The sequence below is a fragment of the Helicoverpa armigera genome, chromosome 15 (genome assembly GCF_030705265.1).
Source record: "Helicoverpa armigera isolate CAAS_96S chromosome 15, ASM3070526v1, whole genome shotgun sequence".
Taxonomy (NCBI): domain Eukaryota; kingdom Metazoa; phylum Arthropoda; class Insecta; order Lepidoptera; family Noctuidae; genus Helicoverpa; species Helicoverpa armigera.
Window position 1 is genome coordinate 2,695,190 of NC_087134.1, and position 21,361 is coordinate 2,716,550.

A 21,361-nucleotide genomic window follows, 5' to 3' on the forward strand; every position below is an offset into this window, starting at 1 on the left:
ATGCTAGACACATCTCGAGCACAATACTGATTTAGAGTTCAATACTGGTTTCGCGAGCTTTGAGCGGCCATGACACTTCTAACAATAGAATATGTTTGACAGATCTCGTATCAAATAAATGATCCTGCAATTGGACTGAACATAAAAAAGTGGTCACCATTTAAATCAAAAGACGCGTTTATTTTTTTCTTTAGTTAGTCCTTGCAAAAAACTTCTGGCTGGAAACTTTTGGGATGAGACGTGATTTCAAATAATCTAAACTTGGATTTTTTTTGCGTCTGTATTTTTGGAACATTTACTGCATTATTATTGCTCTGTTGTTTTAGTAATTTGGTCTTTCATTATGGAAGATTTCTTCGTCTGTTCTGAATTTAAATAAATAGTTCTTTTTTCTTGCTTTTATGTGCGTGTTTTCTTTAACAACGTCATGCAAATCTATTAACCTTGTATTATCGTTAGCTGGATACGTAATAACGATATTGTATTCTTAATGAAATAACTGAAGTTTTCTTTCCAAGAAGTCTTTGTCCTGTTTTGTCCGGGACATGAATTTTGACAATCTCTCTACCTAACTTACATAATATATTAAAATTAAACGTTGTAGGTATCTGATAATGTTTATGTTCAAGTATTTGGTTTAGCTTTGAATAAAAGCTATGATGCATTAATCTTATCATTTTAGAAAAAATACAACCCATAACTTTATACTAGTGACGTCAAAATAATAGTAACAGCTATTACCTGATCCAGGGATGGTATTAAACTGTTCCTTAGCGAGGAACTCCTCGAAGTATCTGGTGAAATCCCCAGTGGGGTCCCACCGGGAGGCGAGCTTGGCCCACTCGTCCGGGTACTCATTCTTCAGCCGCTTGATCACCTTGACTGCTGTTCTCTTCTGGCGCTCTGTGCAGCGGACGCATTTCGTTCTTAATGCTTCTGGAAGTATTCCTAGAAAGAAGATAGTCTTTTGTTAGTATTTTTGTTTTTAAAGGAAGTAAAGTGTTGTTCAGCTAAATCGGAAACTGAGTCAAGAGGGCGTTGGGAAATCTACGAACTTAGCAGACAACAATAGGAACACCAAAAAAAGACGTACCTAAGTGTTTTTTCATAAAGCGTTTTAAAAGTAACGGAAGAGTTTCTGTAGGTCTTCATAATTTGTGTTAATTAAATGCATTCAGGATTTTCTTACAAACGTTTTTTTACCAGCTTCTCGAACATATTGGTATTGTATTTTAATGTCGAAGGACGCCCTTCACTTGTAACCAGTAATAACCAGTAACCAGTCAAATGCATTTTTACCCTAACAGGTCTTTGCGAATGACGTCTGTAAAGATACCATGTCAACTGTCATTTACCACTTAACACTTATAACTGTTATTGAATGGATCCAATTATGGTCAAACTGTTTAAGCAATTACCTTTGGGTGGGTTATGGTATTCCCGTAACGGGAATTTAAGTATATTATGTTATGTACATATAAAAGAGCTCTCAACTTTCTAAAATTGATGTAAAGAAATTGTAAGAATTCTGGTAGGTATCAGGTTTTAATACTCAGTAATTTTTATCCTACAAGATCCATCCATCCATTTACTTCCATTTTCATTTATGTATATCTTATACATAAATCGGTAAAAGAAGCAGAATCCATCAAAGTTTTGACATCGATTAAGGGACACCCTCACCACCATTTTTTAATCCCTTAATGTATATTACCACAAAGTGGATCCCGGAGGATGGAAGGCGACCGAGAGGGAGACCAAGGAAACGCTGGAGGGAAGACTTGGACAGCTTCCTCTCGGACTGGCCTCAAGCAGCGATGGATAAAGAAAAGTGGAAGGCTTTGGGGGAGGCCTTTGCCCAGCAGTGGGACAGCATAGGCTAATTAAAAAAAAAAAAAAAAAATGTATATTTATAAATTAAAACACATCAATCCCTTGTCAATTAAATTTAATCGATTTTATAAGCAAGCCTTTATTTTTAACCCCCCCATATTAAACTCCTTGGTCATGCGATCTTTTTGCAGTTTAAAAAAGACAAAAAGGTCCAAGCTTCGAGCAGGTTCTTTGAACAGGATACCTTTTTACTTGGAAGCTAATTTTAGCCTTCTCATAATCATATGTAGGAAAATCCCATACATAATACTAAATAACATGTGCATGTGTGTGTAAACGACAGCTAATTATAGTTTTGGAAAATATCCTTTAATTAGTTATCATTATTTGTGAGGCAACAAGAACCAAATCTTGATTTACAATTCGACCCTTTAATTACGGATCTAATTTGTGTTTCTGGTTGTTAGTTCGTGCATTTGATTGAACTCGCAATAATGTACATACCATATCTAAAAATAAAGTCAACAACCCGCGTTTCCATTTTTGCCAAATGTCCAGCCATCTTTCAGTTCTCTAATACAAGTCTAATAATAAAAATCTAATACTTTACCTAAATGACTGAAAAAAACTCGTCCACGGATCAACAAAACTATATTTTACTTTAAAATCCGTGATTTCCGCATACTTGCATAATCTTACAACAGTGCGTAGATTGAAACGCAGGTCGTCCACAGATAATAAAGAGTTTGAGTGTAATGAAGTATTTGTATGCCATAGACGATGTTCATTCAATCACGTTGCTCCGATGACGGTATGCGGTATTATTTCCTTGTTTATAACAAACAAAAGAGTTACTAGCATAATGTAGACTGCTAGACGAGCTTTATAGTAACTGTCGAGATCAACTTGTACTTTCCACGATTTTCCTACTAAACAACAATTAATTTCATTCATCTACAAATTATCGTCATTCTTTAGTAATTCGCCTACTTTCAATGAATGATTTGACTTTGACTGTAGCGTTGGATTTCAGTGTGTTACATAAATTGTACCGTAGTTAACAACAAAATAATTATGTATCTACTTCCGCAAAAAAATAAGTAGGTGAAGTTTCGCGCCAAAATTGCAATGGCCTCACCAATATTCACAATTTCTCTTTAATGTATGTTTTAGCAAGTTTCTTGCGTCATAGCACGGTGATATAATAAATAACACTCATATGTTACGCTCAAATACGTAACAATATTCAATCGTTAAAAAATATTAGGTTCGTAATCACTGGTTAAAAAATATTATTAGGTAGCTGTTCCGTGCATATAAAATTTAACTGTTCCAAAAATATTTCAGATGCGTGCGTTTATAACCCAGCTTAATTTTGGAACGCGCAAATGAGTGCGTTGACCTTAAACAGCCTTAAACTGGCCAATGCCATTGGTGGATTGAAAAAAGTATCAATATATTCGATAAAAAGCTATAAGTACGGGTTTTGGAAGTTCTAACAGGATCTTACGACTATAAAATAAATTATGCCACTTTATTTGAATAAGTTCCGGTTGAATCAGCTGAATTAAATCTGATACAACGTAAGTACAAGTAGAAATTAAAACTTAACACCAGTTGTTTTCGTTCATTTCACTGCTAAAATCCTATGAAATATTCCTAATACTTTTTAAAAAGTCTATTTTTGAACACCGTTTAGTTACCTATTTGAAAAAGGTAACAAGTATGACAATAAAACAATAAAAAAGTTAGCAACAAATCGATATCAACCGATAAATACGTAATTCTTAAGTAGACACAAGATACAATAAATCATCAATCTTATGTAACAACAACAGTTGTACTACGCACATACATGTACAACAATTCTGCATTTAATAGCTGCATTAGCCATGAAAAACAATCTCCGTAAGAAAGCATTGTATTGAAATTAGCGACCACGCGAAAATTCCCATTGTATTACGTAGATAGTAATTTACCATTGATGTATTTGTACGGTAGGCCTGGTAATTTTATGCATCATTTGTTCTTTTATACATTACTGTCCTCAGGCGCTAGAGTAATAAATAATACATCTGCCTAGACTTTTCCTAACTATGTTGGGGTCGGTTTCCAGTCTAGCCGGATGCAGCTGAGTACGAGTGTTTTACAAGGAGCGACGCCTATCTGACCTCCTCAACCCATTTACCTGAGACCTACAGTTGGGTTACACCTACAGATTATCGTGCCTTCCGAAACACGGAAAATTTAGTTATTACACGATGGTTATCAATCCACGGACAACCGCGACAAGAGTTGCTTAACTTTATGATCGATCGACCCGCGCGACTTTGACTTAGCCACGAGCTTGTTGTGTTCTCTCGACACAAAGGAATATGCACTACATTTTCAAGCTAAATGACCTCAAAAAGTGAATAAAAATGGGATCAAGATTATGCCTTCATAAGGTTTTTGTGGTTTCGTTGCACAACTGATATGTAATAATAATTTGCAGAATACATTGCACTTTTGAAAGTTTCTAGTCATAACATTTGTTGCAGTTATTTTTTCAATGTCAAATTCAGTTCAGAAGTAAGTGTAGGATTATATTTAAAGCTGTGTAGTGCAGGATCACATACAATGTATCTAAGTGTACTTAATGGGCTTTAGGAACAACAAGAAAATATGAATAATTTGACAATTATGCTACTATAAAAAAATCTCATGGAGCCAACGGAAAACTTCACAATTATGTCGATATCTGTTAAGAAATCTAGATTCCCCAGAGAGCAGTTCATATCTAGTACTAAGCACCCATTGCAGACATGGATAGGCATTACTTCATACTTACGCATCAGATCTACCTACCTAGCAAGAAAAACCCTACAATATCGCAATGGCTTAGGAAACCACCGATTGCACTAGGTTCAAATAAGTACTAATGTATACTTAGATTGCACCAATACCTGCAACCATTGTTCTAGACTTCTGCTCTTCGATTTATAGGTAATAACTTACCTTGGAGACTGAGCAATGTTTATTGATCTGCTTTTGTTTCATTGCTTTTTTATTACTTGACACATTAGCTGTCAGAGCTATAAGTTTCATTCTGAGCGTTTCGCAAATGCAGGGATACACCTACTTGGACATGGTCTGTCTTTGGGTGATCTCGAACTCTTCAGAATTTGGAACTTATGTGAAGGTGTTTGTCCTATGCCTGATCATTCTCTAGACCTCTGAAACCTATGAAAGGAACTATGAGAATGGGGAAATACTTAGAGACAAGTAAGACAGTGCAACCGTGTACTCAACACTCGGGCTTTTTTTTTAATAATGAGAGATTTTTTTAGTATGTTGATCGTTTCGAAGACCTCAAGCCATCGCTGTTAGCTAAGCCTAGATAATATTAGGATTTTGTGGTAGGTAATGGGTGAAGTAGGTATACATAGTATCTATCATCAATATGTTCTTGAACTGTACACATAATATGAAGCACAGACAATTAATGTTGACAGCTGACCACAGACTATTTATACTGCAACCACAGAATGCGCACGAACAACCACTGAACCTTAGCAATAAAATAATGTACACAATAAACTATTACGGAGATGAAACCGCGACATTGATCAGCTAATAGTAATTTATTCAAGGGCTAATTACTACATCGTCGTAGACCTGATTCATGACATAATATCTAGGGTTATTATCTTCTATGAGTAGGTATTTTCTTCTAATTATAGTTGCTGTGTAACTAGATTAATAAGTAGTATTTTTCAAGGTTAATGATAGTAGTGGTGTAGTGGTAAGTAGATCTTCATTGGGTATGTTATGAGGAGACCAGACCACCATCTGTCCAAGGAAGGTCTGACGGAAGAGAAGAGACGGCCGGCCCCTTACCACCTGTAGGCATTTAGTTGAGAAGGAGGCTGCCTCCACTGGTATGACTGGTTGGAAAGACATCGAACATGCTATTCAAGATTTGAATATATTGGAAAAATCTTCTGTGAGCCCCATGTATCTGATGAGGGATGACAGGATGTCGTCATCATCAAATGGTAGTAGCAAGTTTCATTCAATAAAGGAATCGTTTCGCCTATTGATTACGTACCTAATATTATCTTCTGTAGATGTATTAGATAAACGTGATCGTTATAGATTGCTAAGGTATCAATCAAGTTAATTGATAAGTCTTGTGCCTAGAAACAGGCAGTAGGTAGGATCCTAGGTGTTAAACTATTCTGGTTTTATTCCTCTTTACGTAACAGTTTTTTCCAAAGATTTCTAAAAACTATAAAAAGAAGATCGAACAGATCATTTTATGACGATTGATTGTGCAATCAAAAAACTTCAAATCTAAGACTATTAAATTAAATTACACCAATTAAGCAAAATTATTATTTATAGCTCAGCACACATTGAAACGTCCTTTTGGCTAACGAACTTTTATTGCAAATATATATTTATTACTGTATCCATATAAACCTACTAGCCGTTTTCACGCGGTTTCACTCGTGTCCCGTGGGAACTACTGCCCTTACCAGAATAAAGTATATAAAGAATAAAGAATAAGTATATGTATAGATGTTAATCGGGAAGAGTAGTTTTCCAAAAATGAAAGAATTCTTCAAATCGGTTCAGTAGTTGGGGTACAAACAATAAAATGGTTCCTCTTTATTAAATAATTAAGGAAACGAGTATGTATTAAATTAACGTCCTATGTCCAGCAGTGGACTGCGATAGGCTGATGATGATGATGATGATGACAATTATATTAACGAAGTGCCAAGAAAATGCATTTTTTGCCATCTGTGCTACTGCAGTGAAGTCCGTTTACCGGCTCCGGAAAAAGTAGAAAAGATACGGTCGTTGAGAAAGTAGGAAAGATACGGTCGAATTGTAATCCGACATTACTGTGCGATACCATAAACCACAAAGTAAGTAATACTAGACTTGTTAGCTGACGCAATATAGAACTAGCATCAACAAAGGAGTTGGATCTAAATGTTTTACTGAAGTTTATAAAATACCAAGGGCAGGAAAAACGTAAAAATCTACATTTTTTCACTTAACTAAAATAAAATATTTCATATTAAATACTGAAGTTTTAGGGTCATACTTGAATTTAAATTATGAAATCGTTAACAGAAGAAAACGTTAGGTATAATAAGTAGGTATTATGAATAAGGTTTGTCTCCTTATTCATAATCCATTTTTTTTCCGGTGAATTCTGGATTTTTCTTTTCAGCACAGACGGCTAAATACCTCATATCTAAGCTATTACCGCAAGATTTTCGAGAATGCTCGATTTCTTACTTGTTTTTATAACAGTTTGCATTCTACAGATCATTATCATTATTCTTTGTTATCGCATCAACTTTATTTACCTGCGTACGTTCATTGAGGAATCTATTGACGTATTATGTGTCATACTTATGTACTTAATGTACCTGCCGTGCATATACATGTAGGCTTGTACGTACAAATATACATACATATGTATATCGCCTTGTTTTCCTTATGAGGACTTCTGAACTTCCGACACTGCATGCATAGGAACTGCTTGGTACATTATTGTCTATGGTTATTGAATTCATAATGGTTGTCTATATTTGTATAACGGTAAGGAGTTTTGTTTGGCAAGCATATATTAAATAACGATTTTATTTGCATGAATTACCATAGAATTATAAGATACTAAATATTTATCTGGTTCGAAGGAGTCGTTTTGCTATCATGCTTTTATCCCGGTACGGGAAGTAGTTTGAGTTTGAGTTTGAGTTCCCACGGGATGCGGGTGAAACCGCTGGCAGAAGCTAGTCCAAAATAAAATCTACTAAGCTAGGTGAAACTACATCCTAGCGAGTATATTTATGAGGTTTTATTTATAATGTCACTTACTAGTTGTCACAAGTGGAAACTATTTGACTTAAATCTTGAAACAGGAATGTCAAGGGCCCCGACAGTTGATAAATAGGTACCGCAAAAACTCTACAGCGACTTAAACACACCCAATCAATCAATGAACCACAAAAATCACGTTTCAAACTGGTTAATTAGGAAATAACAAAAACTAATTTATCTCGTTCACGGTACAAAGTTTCATTTCAACGTACATACGCTAAAATGATTCATCATGTCTAACATGTCTTGATTCTATTCTAAATTATATGAGTCACACTTGTTTTTACGTGTTGGAACCGTAAAAAATAAACACTTAATTGTAGCAACTAGGTAGTGGTTAAACAAACCTTTTCATTGTTTAAGTTAACCCCAAGTTTAGTCGTAATGTCATTGTTTTATAATCGTTGCATTCCGTTTTACGTATAAGTACTTCGCGGTATTACATCTTCAGTTTATTTAGCAGTTATTTTTAAGGTCCCATCCTTATTTATGTTAACTGTTATAATGCCAGCTTACTGAGGTGAATAAAGGTTTCTTAGTATGAGAGCCAAACCCTTTCATTATCAACCTATAGGTAGGTTTCCGATTTGAGTTTCGTGTCCATAATTATTGGTTAAAAAATATTGGTGTAGGTATGGATGAATCGCTTCAAAAAAGCTAATGATTGGAATCATTTGTTTATAACAATTTTTAAATGGAAATATGAAAAGGAAACATAAATATCTTATGTAGGTAAGCCTTAGATCATTCAATCCTTCTTAGAAGATCTGATTCTTTGTAGGTAACTTTAATTAAATTGGATCCTCACAAAATTCATCCAATTAAACATAATGACCATATTTACAATACATTGCAAAAGGAGATAAAAATGGTGTTAGTAAATACGTTAAAAGACTTATAAACAATACCACTGATTACTGAGAAAACTGAATAAATATTAGTATTCACATTGCACCTATCTTTGCGGGTTTTCTTAGCACTACCGTTAAGGCAAAGTGATTCAGTTCTGACGTTCGTAAACTAATAAATAAGTTAGTACCTAAGTATTTCGCGTTTCCGGACTGATTTGTGACGGGAATTTGATTGGCTTACTAATGCATTTGCGATTTTTGGCGCGAATACCTATACATTCACCATAATGGCAGTGTTTTTTCCACAGATAACAATATGCCGTATATCTATGGTTTTTGCTACAATAACGTGGTTAAAGAGGTCTCTGTGTAAATTATCTATACTACACACAGCATATGGTTTTTTTTGAACAGAAAATAGAGCAACGATTTCAGTGAGAGCTTCCAGTAATTTTCTTTAGGTGTTCTGCAAGACAGTGAATCTATTAAAAAAGTCGGAAAAAGTGATTATTTTTAAACATATTTTAAACAGTTTGAAAGCCTATGTGGCTGGAAATAAAGTTACGACTTACGACGTCAAAGGCATGAGAATGGAAAATTACCCAAAATAACATTGGGATAAGAGCAGGTTTATGGTCATGATGATATCGATCGAAATAGGTACTCATACGAGTTTCCTTGTTTATAAATAAAAATCGCGATCAAAGATTCACAAATTTTCCTGTTTTTCATCAACAAAAGTAGTAAATTAAATTATGCTAATAAGCCTAGTTTTGAGGCGCCTCTTTAATTTATTGGATTTAATTAGATATTGATTTATAACTGTGTATTAATGTAAATTAGGTTATTTTAATATCTACAGTTACAAAGTCGCAGTTATTGAACAAAATTGAGTGCGTAAAACATACCTACGTTTTTTTTTTTAATAACCGGTTTACTTATAAGTAGGTACTTTGTTCCATAAAATCTTTAAAAGTAAACTATATTCGTACTTCTTAGCTATGAGGTGATATCTAGATACTTTAATTATTTTAAAATAAAAAAAAATCGTAAAGTGTAAATATTTAACAAAATAAATAGATAGTTACAATAAGCGAGTATTTCTCATAGGTCAAACATACATTAATAAATCTTAAGGGGTTTAGTAAAATACTGGTTAGGTACCATACCATAAGTTGATTCCTAATCCGTTTCAAGGCAAACATTCAGTAAATGTTAATTCTATTAATAATTTCTTGATTAAATACATTTTGTTTGTAGGTAAATAATTATAATTCGTGTTTTCTGAAAAATACATTTATCACTTTTTGCTATCGGATCTCTGTAAAATTGCATATTTTTATATAACCGACGATGGCGAAAGAACTTAAAATTTGATTAAAATGAAAAATATTTAAGGTTTTAGTAAAAATAGTAACATGTATTAAAATGAAGCTTCTTAATTCATTAATGCAGCCTTCAGAAGTGGTACCTGAAGAGCACTCGAGTCGTTTGCATCTAAATTGTAACATTATCAAGCTTAATCTTAAAAAAGTTCTAGGAAATTCAATTTATTTGAGAATAAGGCCATCCTTAATCCTGTTGTGCATCGTAAGGCGAACCGCTTACTTAATATTTTTTGTAATCTAGTTCTTTACATGTATCTAGGTATCAAATAAGTGGACAGAAAAGGTGGCATGTAATGCGGATCCAAAATAAAAATTGGGAAACAAAAATACCATAGGCTATGAGCGATGTATTAAAGAAAAACAACTGATGAATTGATTTTAAAAAAAGAACCAAAATAAACAAATCAAAAGACCTATCAAAAGATCTATTATTTTTAACTTTTCCTTTCACAGGCTAACAATGTCAACTTAACTAAAACATGATACGACCTTGGCTCATTATATTTTTTCCTGTGCTCACGAACATGTTAGTATCTGTTGTCTATGCTATGACACTAAGGAGGAACGAACTAAGAAGGTCCAATGCTGGCCAAATTATGCGAATCGTTAATAGATTTGTTTTATATTTAGCTGGCATTGTAAAACTGATGTGATTGTTGTATAAATGTTAAACATTACTTACAAGAATAATTAATATAACAAGGCTACGGTCCTGTATCTTTTGTAGAATTAAAGCGAATCTAGATACGTAGGTAGGTACATATTTTAACACAAGGCTATGTTATGCGATACTTTTGTAACTTTTTCTAAAATTGCAATACCTTAACAAAGATTAATGCCATTAACTATGTGTATGAGTAAAATAAGTATAATAATGTCTATGTTATGTATGTATGATGCAAATACAATACAAATATTGTCACTATCTTCTTAATGTGAAAAAGTCTCTTCGTCATCCGAAAGTTTTCCTCCGAAAATAATTATATCAAGCGATACTAATAAAAATAATTGTATTCTATTAAGTTATTCATACTGCTTTTGTTTTTATTACTGGCCTTATCTATACAAGTACAGTCTGACTCCCATTTTGAGTAGAGGCCATCGCCCGAATGACTAATAGTATGACAATTTCGGAAAATTGACGTGTAATTAAAAGAGTCACACAAAACTGTAAATTCTGTACATAGAGTGCCATGTGCCATGAGCCTTGGTATTTATTTGTAAATCTTTTATTTTTGGTTTATAATGTAAGTTGTTAATTATACAACAAGTAGATTGTGCAACAAAAATGATTTTGATCAGGATTAAAATTAATAAATCCGAAAACAAAATTCTAATGTTATAAATCATAAGGTACCTATACCCATTTTCTTTATAACATGGAGTTTGTCATAAGTATGTACATAATAAAATTATGACCCCTCGTAATAAGTATTTGAACATTTACAAACACGACACGACTTACCTACTTAACAAGTTATCTAGATTCTGGTAAAATGAAAGCTTAGTCTGTTTCCGCGTTTTCTTTGGTAGCTAGCCAACAGGATCCACTTTCTACATTATTGTTGGAAAATTCAATTTTTGATCACGTTCCTTGACACAGAGTCACGGAGTATTGCCAAGTTTCTTGGTTATAACAATCGTTGTTTTATAGGTTCTTTAGTTATACTTTAATGGCCTTACTACAAAAACTTAAACACGTGTTGAAAACGTGTCTAAAAAATGTGGCTGAACTAAACAAATCAAATAAAGTTTCGATATAAATCGTCACTTTATTTATCTACACAAACAACCGTTTTAATATATAGAATGCAAGTATTGCATTCTTATTACAATAGCCAAAGTTAAATTATCATACACAGCTTTTCACAACTCGCAACCCCATTGACAGCCCTAATCTAATAACACATTTCCATTGCGCCTGCGACTGATCGGATCCAATGATCGGGCGCCGTGACGCGCATGCGTAAGAGCCGACCTTAAGAACTGTGTCACGCAACGGTCGCTTTATGACCGGTGGAAAGTAAACAAAGGAGGTTTGAACCTTTGAGGACTTTTTGGACTGGTTGGAATGGCGGTAGAATGTCAGGATATTACAACCGACTTCAAAAAAAGAAGTCGGTTGGTCTGTATGTACGTAAGATTTGTGCGCGATTATCTCATGTTGCTGACGGCTTTTGATGCGGTTTTCAGCATAGTATTTGTCAGACTTAGGATAAGGTCGGTTTGATTTTTAAAAAGTTTTTAATTGATTATGACAAAAAACTTTAGCTGTGCTTTACTGCTTAATTTTGTCATGACTCAGCTCAGATCTTTAGTTATAAAGTAAAAACAAGACTCAAGCGGTGGAATCTTATACATACCTACTTATGTTAAAATTACACTTTCCTTTCACACATTAATGGTTGAGAAAATGAGTTCAGTCTAGAAAAATAATAATCTTTCTCATGGTAAGCTGGGCTCATCTGAGTGACACTTCGACACGTGTTGTGTAACATTTCCTATCATAAAATCTTCTCACGTTAGAGCTAAAATAAAAGTGGGAAAGCAACAAGAAAATGAATGGAACTCATACAATCTTTGACCACATTCCGAATGCAATTTCAGTTATTGAAATTAAACTTTTTTGGGTGGGATATCAACAAATAACCCGTCCCGCTGTGTTTTTTGAATGCTCTTTTTATTTCGCTATTGACAGGTTTAAAAGTTTTTTTTTTTGTTGAAAATCATCAATTGAACGCTTCCTCTGTGGGTGCAGCGTGAGGGTGTGTCAGACTCTTACTGACTAAAACCACCATGTTCCTTCCGCAGTAACTCTTTCGAACAATTCCAATTAGCCTGTTTGATAATTTATTTAGCCGCGAGGTATATGGAAATAGGTAAGTATACAATGCTTGTTTGAAGAACCATGTGTCATCGTCTTACGGTATCTGTAGTAAACATAGACAAACAGTAGCTTGCGAAAAACGGTATATATCGGATGAGACGATTTCACTTTACGGAAATCGGCTGTTAGCACGTGTGTGGTCGCGAATTTGTAAATACTTCTTCGATAATATTTGAATTGATGTGTGTGGCAGTGATCCACCATTGTTTGATTTGATTTTGGAATTTAGCACTTTCTTTTATTCTGCATGGGCACTAACTACTATTTTGGCTTTGTCTGTTCGCATTATTCAAATTCCCGATGAACATGACATAAATGATACGTTGAACTGTTTTTTTTTTGTTTCAGTGATACGATTTCTTGCATTACATTTCGGATCGTATGACTGATATTGAATATTATGCTATCAAAAATATAAATACATTTTTGATTTGTGTAGAAGTGACCTTTAAAAGTGGGTGTAGCAGACTATTTTTACATCTTACGTCTATAAAAATAAGGAAATCGTAAATCATTATTTTAGTATAAGACCGCAAGGATGTTGAGATACTTATCAACTTTGAAACCAGCGAGTATTTGCGCCTTGACCACTGATTTTTTGTAAAATGCATGCATGCCTTGACTTTTCTTTGTAAGTGTAGGTAAGTACTGGAAAAATACAAAAACAGATGATATCGACTGAACATGTAAAGAAAAGGAAGCCCTATACAAGCTGTTGATTTGCATCCGTGCCATATTCAAGGAGGTAATTATGCTAATGATTCTCGACCCAAATCAATAAAAAAATTGGTACGTAATTTTTTTTCTTTAATTTTTTTTCGGAATTCCGTAAATGTCATCTAGCCTTATTTAAACTTGGCGCGTATGTTACTGGCGTTAAAACCGTGCTGCACCCTCACACAAACGCAAATACAAAGCATACGCAACGATTATTCATAAATTTCATTCATAAAATTGGATTAATTCGGAAATACCACGACATTACAATGACAAAAAAAGCAGTGCATATTAGTTATTTCCCATCTACTGTAATTCCAATCGATTATGTACGTATTGTATGTCCTCCTCCTGAGCTATGGCACAAATGCAAATCAACACCTTGTATAAATATTCGTTCCATCTATGATGGAAAAAACCTTTTATGTATGTACGTATATACTGCACTGTACTGAAATGTAGATGGTATATGTATTTAATCTTAAATGTATTGTATGTAGGTATCTTAATTCTGTAGGTACCTATATTTCATTTTATATTTTTATAAGAGCTCTGATTCATGTTTCGCAATGCGGACTTTAGGTTCTAAATCTCGATTTACAGGAAGATCTATAGTCTAGTCTAGGTACAAAGTTTAGTCGTGACCATAGATTATAAAATACACTTTAATAACAGTTCTACACTATAATGTGATTTAAATAATACACTTACACAGGAAGCGATTTAACTTCGAATTTAATTTACACCAATATAATAAAGAACTATAGGAAACATTATTTTGTTTGTTTGTAAAAGGCCCCGAAACTACAGAACCAATTTGAAAAATTCTTTCACTATTGGAAAGCTACTTACACTCTTCCCGAGTATCTAACTAGGCTAGGTACCTACCTATATTTTATCCCGGTACGGGCAGTAGTTCCCGGAGATGCGGGTGAAACCGCGGGAAAACACCTAGTTCTCTCAAGTAGACAGAAGACGAGCATTTTTTGTTCGTTTTTTTTTCAAGATATAATCAAGTTTTAAATATAGATGAGCGGCGGACCGTAGATACAGGTTTATCCGTGAGAATTGACGTTAATCTATCAAATAATAATTATTTTGTGGCAATAAAATAACACAATCAGACTTTATTTTATAATAGTTTAGTATAAACAAGTTTATGGGATTTTTCCTTTGCGTATGTTTTTATTAGGAAGCTTTGTTTACGCATTTATAGATAGTTATTAAAGTTATAATAAAACTATAAATTTTATGTTTTCATACTTTTCCGTATTCAATAAATCAGCAATTAACATTTACCTACCTACCGAAAATAGTTGAGTAAGTAAGAACTTTTTGGATGATTTTATAAATCAGATACTATAATACTTAATTTGAACATTGAAGCTTTAAATAAAATTATTATCAATGGAAAAACCGATCTTCACTATTATCTTACGCTCCAAACCAATTAATTTCGAAAAAAAACAACCGCTTACTTAGTTTTAGAAACATAATTTGGAGCTCCAATAAAAATCTTCGGGGTATTTATTAAGTAAAACCCATTTTTTATCACTTATTTTATTTTAATTTAAGTATGTATCATAGGACAACCTGCATCAATAAATTATTATTTATCTGTGCAAAATAGTGTTACAGTAATCGCGTGCGGGTAATAAGTATCGCCCGCCTTTTTTGCACAACTATTCTATATTATCTATGCTATTAACAGGTTACATTATTATACGCATTGCTTTAATGCAATTATAATTATTGTTGACTTGTTTATTATGATATGTACTTAAATATATTGTTGCATTAATAGAATTAATAGTTGTTGGGATTGCGTCTGAATTTATATCCGTGAATCCGTAATCCGTGTGTATCATCATCATCACCATCAGCGTCTTTATCATCCCACTGATGGGCACAAGGCGCCTCTCACACTGAGAAGTATTAAGCGTTAATCACCACGCTTAGTGCGATTTGATGATTTTACACTACATAGTTCAAGTTTGCTCGAGATGTCTTCCTTCACCTTTAAATTAGTCCAAGACATGCTTAGAAAGTATATTCGTAGGAAAACCGTGAAGGAAATCAGCTAAGTAGTGTGATAGTGCTAAAAGTTCAATCTTAACATTCCTCAAGACCTCAAATGATAATGAAGGATAGTCGTAAGAGTTACCGCAGCCCTGGCTTAAGAAAGAACATGGTGAGTTTTATTCAGTAAGAGTCTGACACAGCCGGAGGGATAATTTGATAATATCCCCTTAAAAAAGGATAGTCGTTAAAAATGCGAAGTTTTGCACTAACAATATGGAGATAACTAATGACAAACGGAGTCCCATAAAATCTAAAAATAATATGTAACATAAAAATAAGCTTTTGTTTTGAACATTCAGAATTTAGAACATCTTTAAGATGCAAATCACGCATCACATTATAGACACCGTGATGTGTGTTCCCGCGAATAAAATCACCATTTATACGTTTTTCTAGCTATTTGTACAATGTTTGTTAAATGTAGTTATTTTTAGATGGTTTTTAATTTAACAGTTTTCCATGACGCATGTTTAATATTGGTTCTAGTTAGCGTAGTAAGTATTATAAAGGTTTGAAATATTTATGAAGCGGATTTATTTGATGTTTTGGTATAATATTAAGCATTAGTTGGGTGGTTAAATTAATTCCGATATGAAAATAAATCAATTTTAAAACTCTTCATACTTCTAAAATTATAGTGGTAGCACAGAAGCATTAGTGCCAAGAAAATGCTAGAACTGTTAATTAAAATCTAGGACGTGGCCCATCGTAACAAAGCCATCATTAAGATCTGCCGCTTGGTATATGGCATGTCTATTTATAGTAGACCTACCTAAGTCTATTATCACTTTGTGCAATCATCAGACTGTAATACGGAAGTTTCTCATTTACCTATCTATCAAACGTTTTATTGACCGATGATTAGCGGCCGATACCAATACTCTTAACTATCTGTTGTTTTGCTTATTAGGTATAGAAATTGACGTTATAAATGGGGCTAATGTCAAATTTCTATCTCCAGTAGGTCGTAAACGGTTTACGAATGAACCGAAAAGGAGGATTCATTGACGTTCCTTTTTTAAATGCAGTCATAAATAAGATTCCATTGCCTTACGAAAAAAGGATTATTCCTTTATTTGATTGTTTTTTTTTTATTGTTTAACAATGAGGGTTTTTGAAATTTTTTCTGCCACCGGGTGGCGCCACGTATGCGTCTGGTCCAAACAGCTGTCAAATAGTATGGAATTGTAGGTGCCGAACTTATTGTTAATTGAAATTCTGTTATATTGGAAGTGTTATTGATTTTATTATGGACTACGGTCAGAATAAGGTTTCCGAACTAAAAATTGAGCTAAGAGAGAGGGTGCAAAAGTCACTGGTACTAAGGAAAAGCTTGTTGAAAAATTTGTTAACACAATATGATTTAGTTTTTTTTATTTACTCAACCGCAATAGTAAAACAATAATGCAGTGCTTTAATTATAAAATAAAAAAAACACTAAAATCGTTCACTATTCATAGTAAAGATAAGCACTTTGACAGTTATTAGACCTGACGACTCGGTGCTGCCACCTCGTGGATTGCCATTTTAGAAAACCCTCATTGAATTAAAATCTAAAGCCGTGGGATTTTAAGATGAACAGACTTTATGATACTTCCTTATGATTACAGTAATTATGCTTTAAACTTCTTACCCAAGATGTAATCTGATTTGAGACACGTTTCAGACTTATTTAATTAGGAAGTCTAAAACTGATAACTACCTAGATATTTTAAATTTATAATACTTTAACAGGATAAAAAGTTAATTTTAAATTCTTATGATGACTTAATGGGTACAATATCTACATATTACAATAAAACGGTTATTTCCGACACTCGTTGCCGAGTGCTCTTTACAAAACGAATAAATATGTGGGAAAAATACATCATAAACAATTATTATACTATGCATATTGAAAATAACAAAAAATCGGTTTTGAATTAATTTTATTTTTATCTTAATTACAGTTTATCTGAAATGAGATGTTCTAGCAAAAACAATAAGATCATTAATTAGCTTGCATTTTGTTTTTGGTCTAGCGATTTTAAGATCTATTTGTTTTTTGGGTTTAAGATGTTTGGGATCAAAATTAAATGCTGAATCGACCAAATTAAATTTTACAGGCATGTAACATAATGTAACCAATCCATGGAAATAACCTTATCCTAGTCAAAAACCAGTTATTTATAGAAGTAATTGATCTTGAAATTATTAGTCAATCTGGAAAAATTGATTGGAACCACATTTCATAAACAGTTTCATATTTAACAAAAACCTGGGAAAATGGCGGCTTGCTTAAGCTATAAAATGGCTAGACAGACATATAGAAAGAATGTAAGTAAATTAGAAACTATAAGTAATGTAATATCAGTGAAGGGAACAGTAATAGGGTCTCGGCCGAGCGCTACCTCTTTGGAACAAACGTTTAACTTGAGAGAGACTGAGTATTGAGAAAATTGTGCCTTTATTTCAAAGAGAGATGATTATTATTACGATAGAGAGAATGTATGAATTTTATTTTATTTATAAGGTGATTACCACGGTTTGACATGAATTACTTAAGTAATAAATGTGTGTAATGAATTATATTAGTTTGATTTTAGTGAGCTTCTCACACAAAAGCTGCTGTTGGAAATAATTTTGCAGGATATTTTTTTAAATTACCTACTTACTGACTAGACATGCGCTCGTTATACTTACATCTCTTAACTATTATTTAGAAGGTTCGCTTCACTTACAAACGATTTGCCAAGAAAACAAAAAATACATAAGCGTCGATTCGCTTTTTCTGCAAACTCCAATAATTTTGACTTACCGTACTACTTGTAACTAAATCGGTAATTATTATCATTGAAGTCGTATCCTGGAAAATTAGTGTTGACATTTAGATAAACCAACTACGTATGTAGTAACATTTTATAACTACAAGATTACATCTGTAATTTATTCAAATTTTGCGTAATGTAATAAATAAATACGTTCTACGCATCCAATATATGCGACCGCGCACCTGCATAATACAGGTGCATCTTATTTACGCACAATATTACTATATGCTATTAGACATCAAAATCGATGAGCATTATAGCTATGAAGTTGATATTATCAAAATTTCTGTATTAATAAAATAAAGAGGAAATATTTTTTTGTTTGTTTGCACCCAAAAGCTCCGAAACACTGAACCGAAAAATTATGATGAAAAATTATCTTACTGTTGGAAAGCTACACTCTTCCCGAGTAACATAGGCTATATTTGATCCCGGTGCGAGCAATAATTCCGCTGGTCATAACTATGTATAATTGAGTAGTATGGTCCTATGTCCTTATTCTACGTGTTCAGAGCATTTAAATGTCGATATATATTTTTGTATTACATTGGCATAGATATCGTAGTATTGGCATAGTAGTCGTATCGTATATAGTTTGTGTAAAAATATCTACGAGCCTGTTTTTTTACACTTTATGACAATTACTGTTAAGTATGTCGGTAATATATAATGGAATTTTATTTATTAAGCAACTTATAAATATTTCATCTACTACCTGATCAATTATGATACCTATGTTTTAATTGGAAGCCATGGCGTCAATTATAATGGGCGTACGTTAGGCAGCAGGTGCCAACATATTTGCATGTTTCTCCTGAACTGGGTAATTAGTATTTATAATAACTAGATAGTAATTAACAGTGGAAATATCCATGCATGATGCATATATGATGGTCTTCCTACAAAGCTGTTAAACTAAGCTCTGCTGTTGGAAAATATGTATGAAAGTACTTCTTTTGCCAAGGCAGGGGGTTATTAGGTGCATTATGTTATCTATGTCACAATTATTTTTCACAAAAAAACATAGTAGCAGCCTAAGTAAAGTTGACCAAAATATATTTTACATATAATTTTTTTACCTTGCAGGTGTTTATATCAACTACCGCAAATTAATAGCAACAAAAAATCAGTTAGAATTAATAAATAAAACTGGTTTACATCTACACACGTATATTTTATGAAACAGGCTCCTTCTACATCATAAAACAAGTCCATTATTATTTGTAGATAAAACCAAACATTATAGTACGAACTATAGTAGAAAGGTTTTACTATATTAGTAGTCCTTATAACAGTAAAACCAGTTTGCATTTTCGCACGTGCGGAATCAAAAGCAGCCATTTTAGGTAAACTTTCACTGTTTCTTGACATAAAAGTGACAGTGACACAGCATAATGATTACGTAAAAAATGTGTCAAAAATAAATGTCAGAAGTGAGAGGTTCTGTGAAATTATTAATTTTATATTTATTTCTTATTATTTATATCTTAGATGAGTTATTAATTGGCCAAAGATACATGGCGTGAGAAAATACCTAACATTATATTCTAAATATTGAGGCGCCAGAATAGTGTAACTATTATATAATCCAATTTACTGTTGGGCTATACTTACCAGTGTTTTTAAGACCAAAACATTTTTTTAATATTTCGACCAAAGATATCAGATTATTTAAAAAAGAAACAAGACAGAGAGTACCAGACATAGCCAATCGTAAAGGGACAGACAGTGTTATTATGACGATTCAATAGCTAGAAAGTAACTAATTAACACAATACATTTAAACCTTTCATTACTCAGTCGATTTCATTTATGTCAAAACGGTACAATTTTAGTGTCACAACCGCTAGTTGCTTTGACATACGCCATAGAGCGTAGACTTAGAGGGATAAGAAAAGTAGACTACAATGTTTGGGCCAAGCTTCCCACGAGGTTGCTAAACAAATAGAAAAGTATGACAAGAATGCTTGTCTGATGAACTGGTGGCCTCACACTTATGCTCCACTTCATATGAGTTCTAGCTATTTGGGATAATGAATTATGGATTTTAGTGGTCAAATGTTTGTTTACAAATGTTTGTGACCGCTTGCGTGGGCTTGTAAAACATTTTGTTCAGTTCAAGATTTATTTGAGAGCTTTCTTTTGGGCCAAACTTTTGTTTCAAAAACAAGTTAGGAAACTTTAAAAATAAAATATGCTAAAACTAGTTTATATTAAGTAAAATAACATGATGAATTACTTCAATTTAATCTGAAGCTGTAAAACTGAATTATGTTAGCTGTAATTTTTTGTTGCATATTAGCATATTATTGTCTAATTGCTAATTAGCATAAAGATTCACAGGTTAACACAATAACAAGCTCGTATTACCATTATTTAATTATTGTATCTGATGTTATAATCGGAGGTCAAGCGTGTGACGTCCACCGCCCGGCGTTTGGATGATAATTATCAGTTTATTGTTATTTTTGTGGTTTTGATTGACTTAAAAATTCACGATATAGGTACATTATTTTAACATTTTATAATTGATTCTGCTTTACGATTTGAAAAAAAAAAGAATAATTAAAAACCAAGAAAATTTCCCGTAACTTTTCATGTTCGCCATATGTGAGATGAAATGATTGAATATTCGTGGCTGCATGTTTTGCGGCTTATCTTTCTTATCTAAAATCTTCTCACTATTAATTGGAGCATTCTAAATTAGTGTTTACAATCACCTCCCAAAACTTAGTAGGTATGTAACCTTCTCTTGGCCAAAACGAATCATTTTGCTTCAGCCAAGCTACTTCAGCGCCAAAATAGCGAATTTCACCTTGTAGGTAATCACAAAGTAAATAATACTTATAAACTTCTATTTATTTCATTGACCTTTCTCGAGGAATTGCATAATGTTAAGGTAAAACATCC

The 21,361-nt window shown here is 33.1% G+C and overlaps 1 protein-coding gene across 1 annotated transcript in view; it reads right to left on the reverse strand.

The window, feature by feature from the left end:
• The window catches only part of LOC110371285 (uncharacterized), a 28,373-nt gene that overhangs the window by 6,301 nt on the left and 711 nt on the right, over positions 1-21,361 (reverse strand). Inside the window, exon 2 of the mRNA XM_021327448.3 lies at positions 742-948. Coding sequence (XP_021183123.3) covers positions 742-948 — 207 coding nt within the window. The remainder of the gene's footprint in view (positions 1-741; positions 949-21,361) is intronic.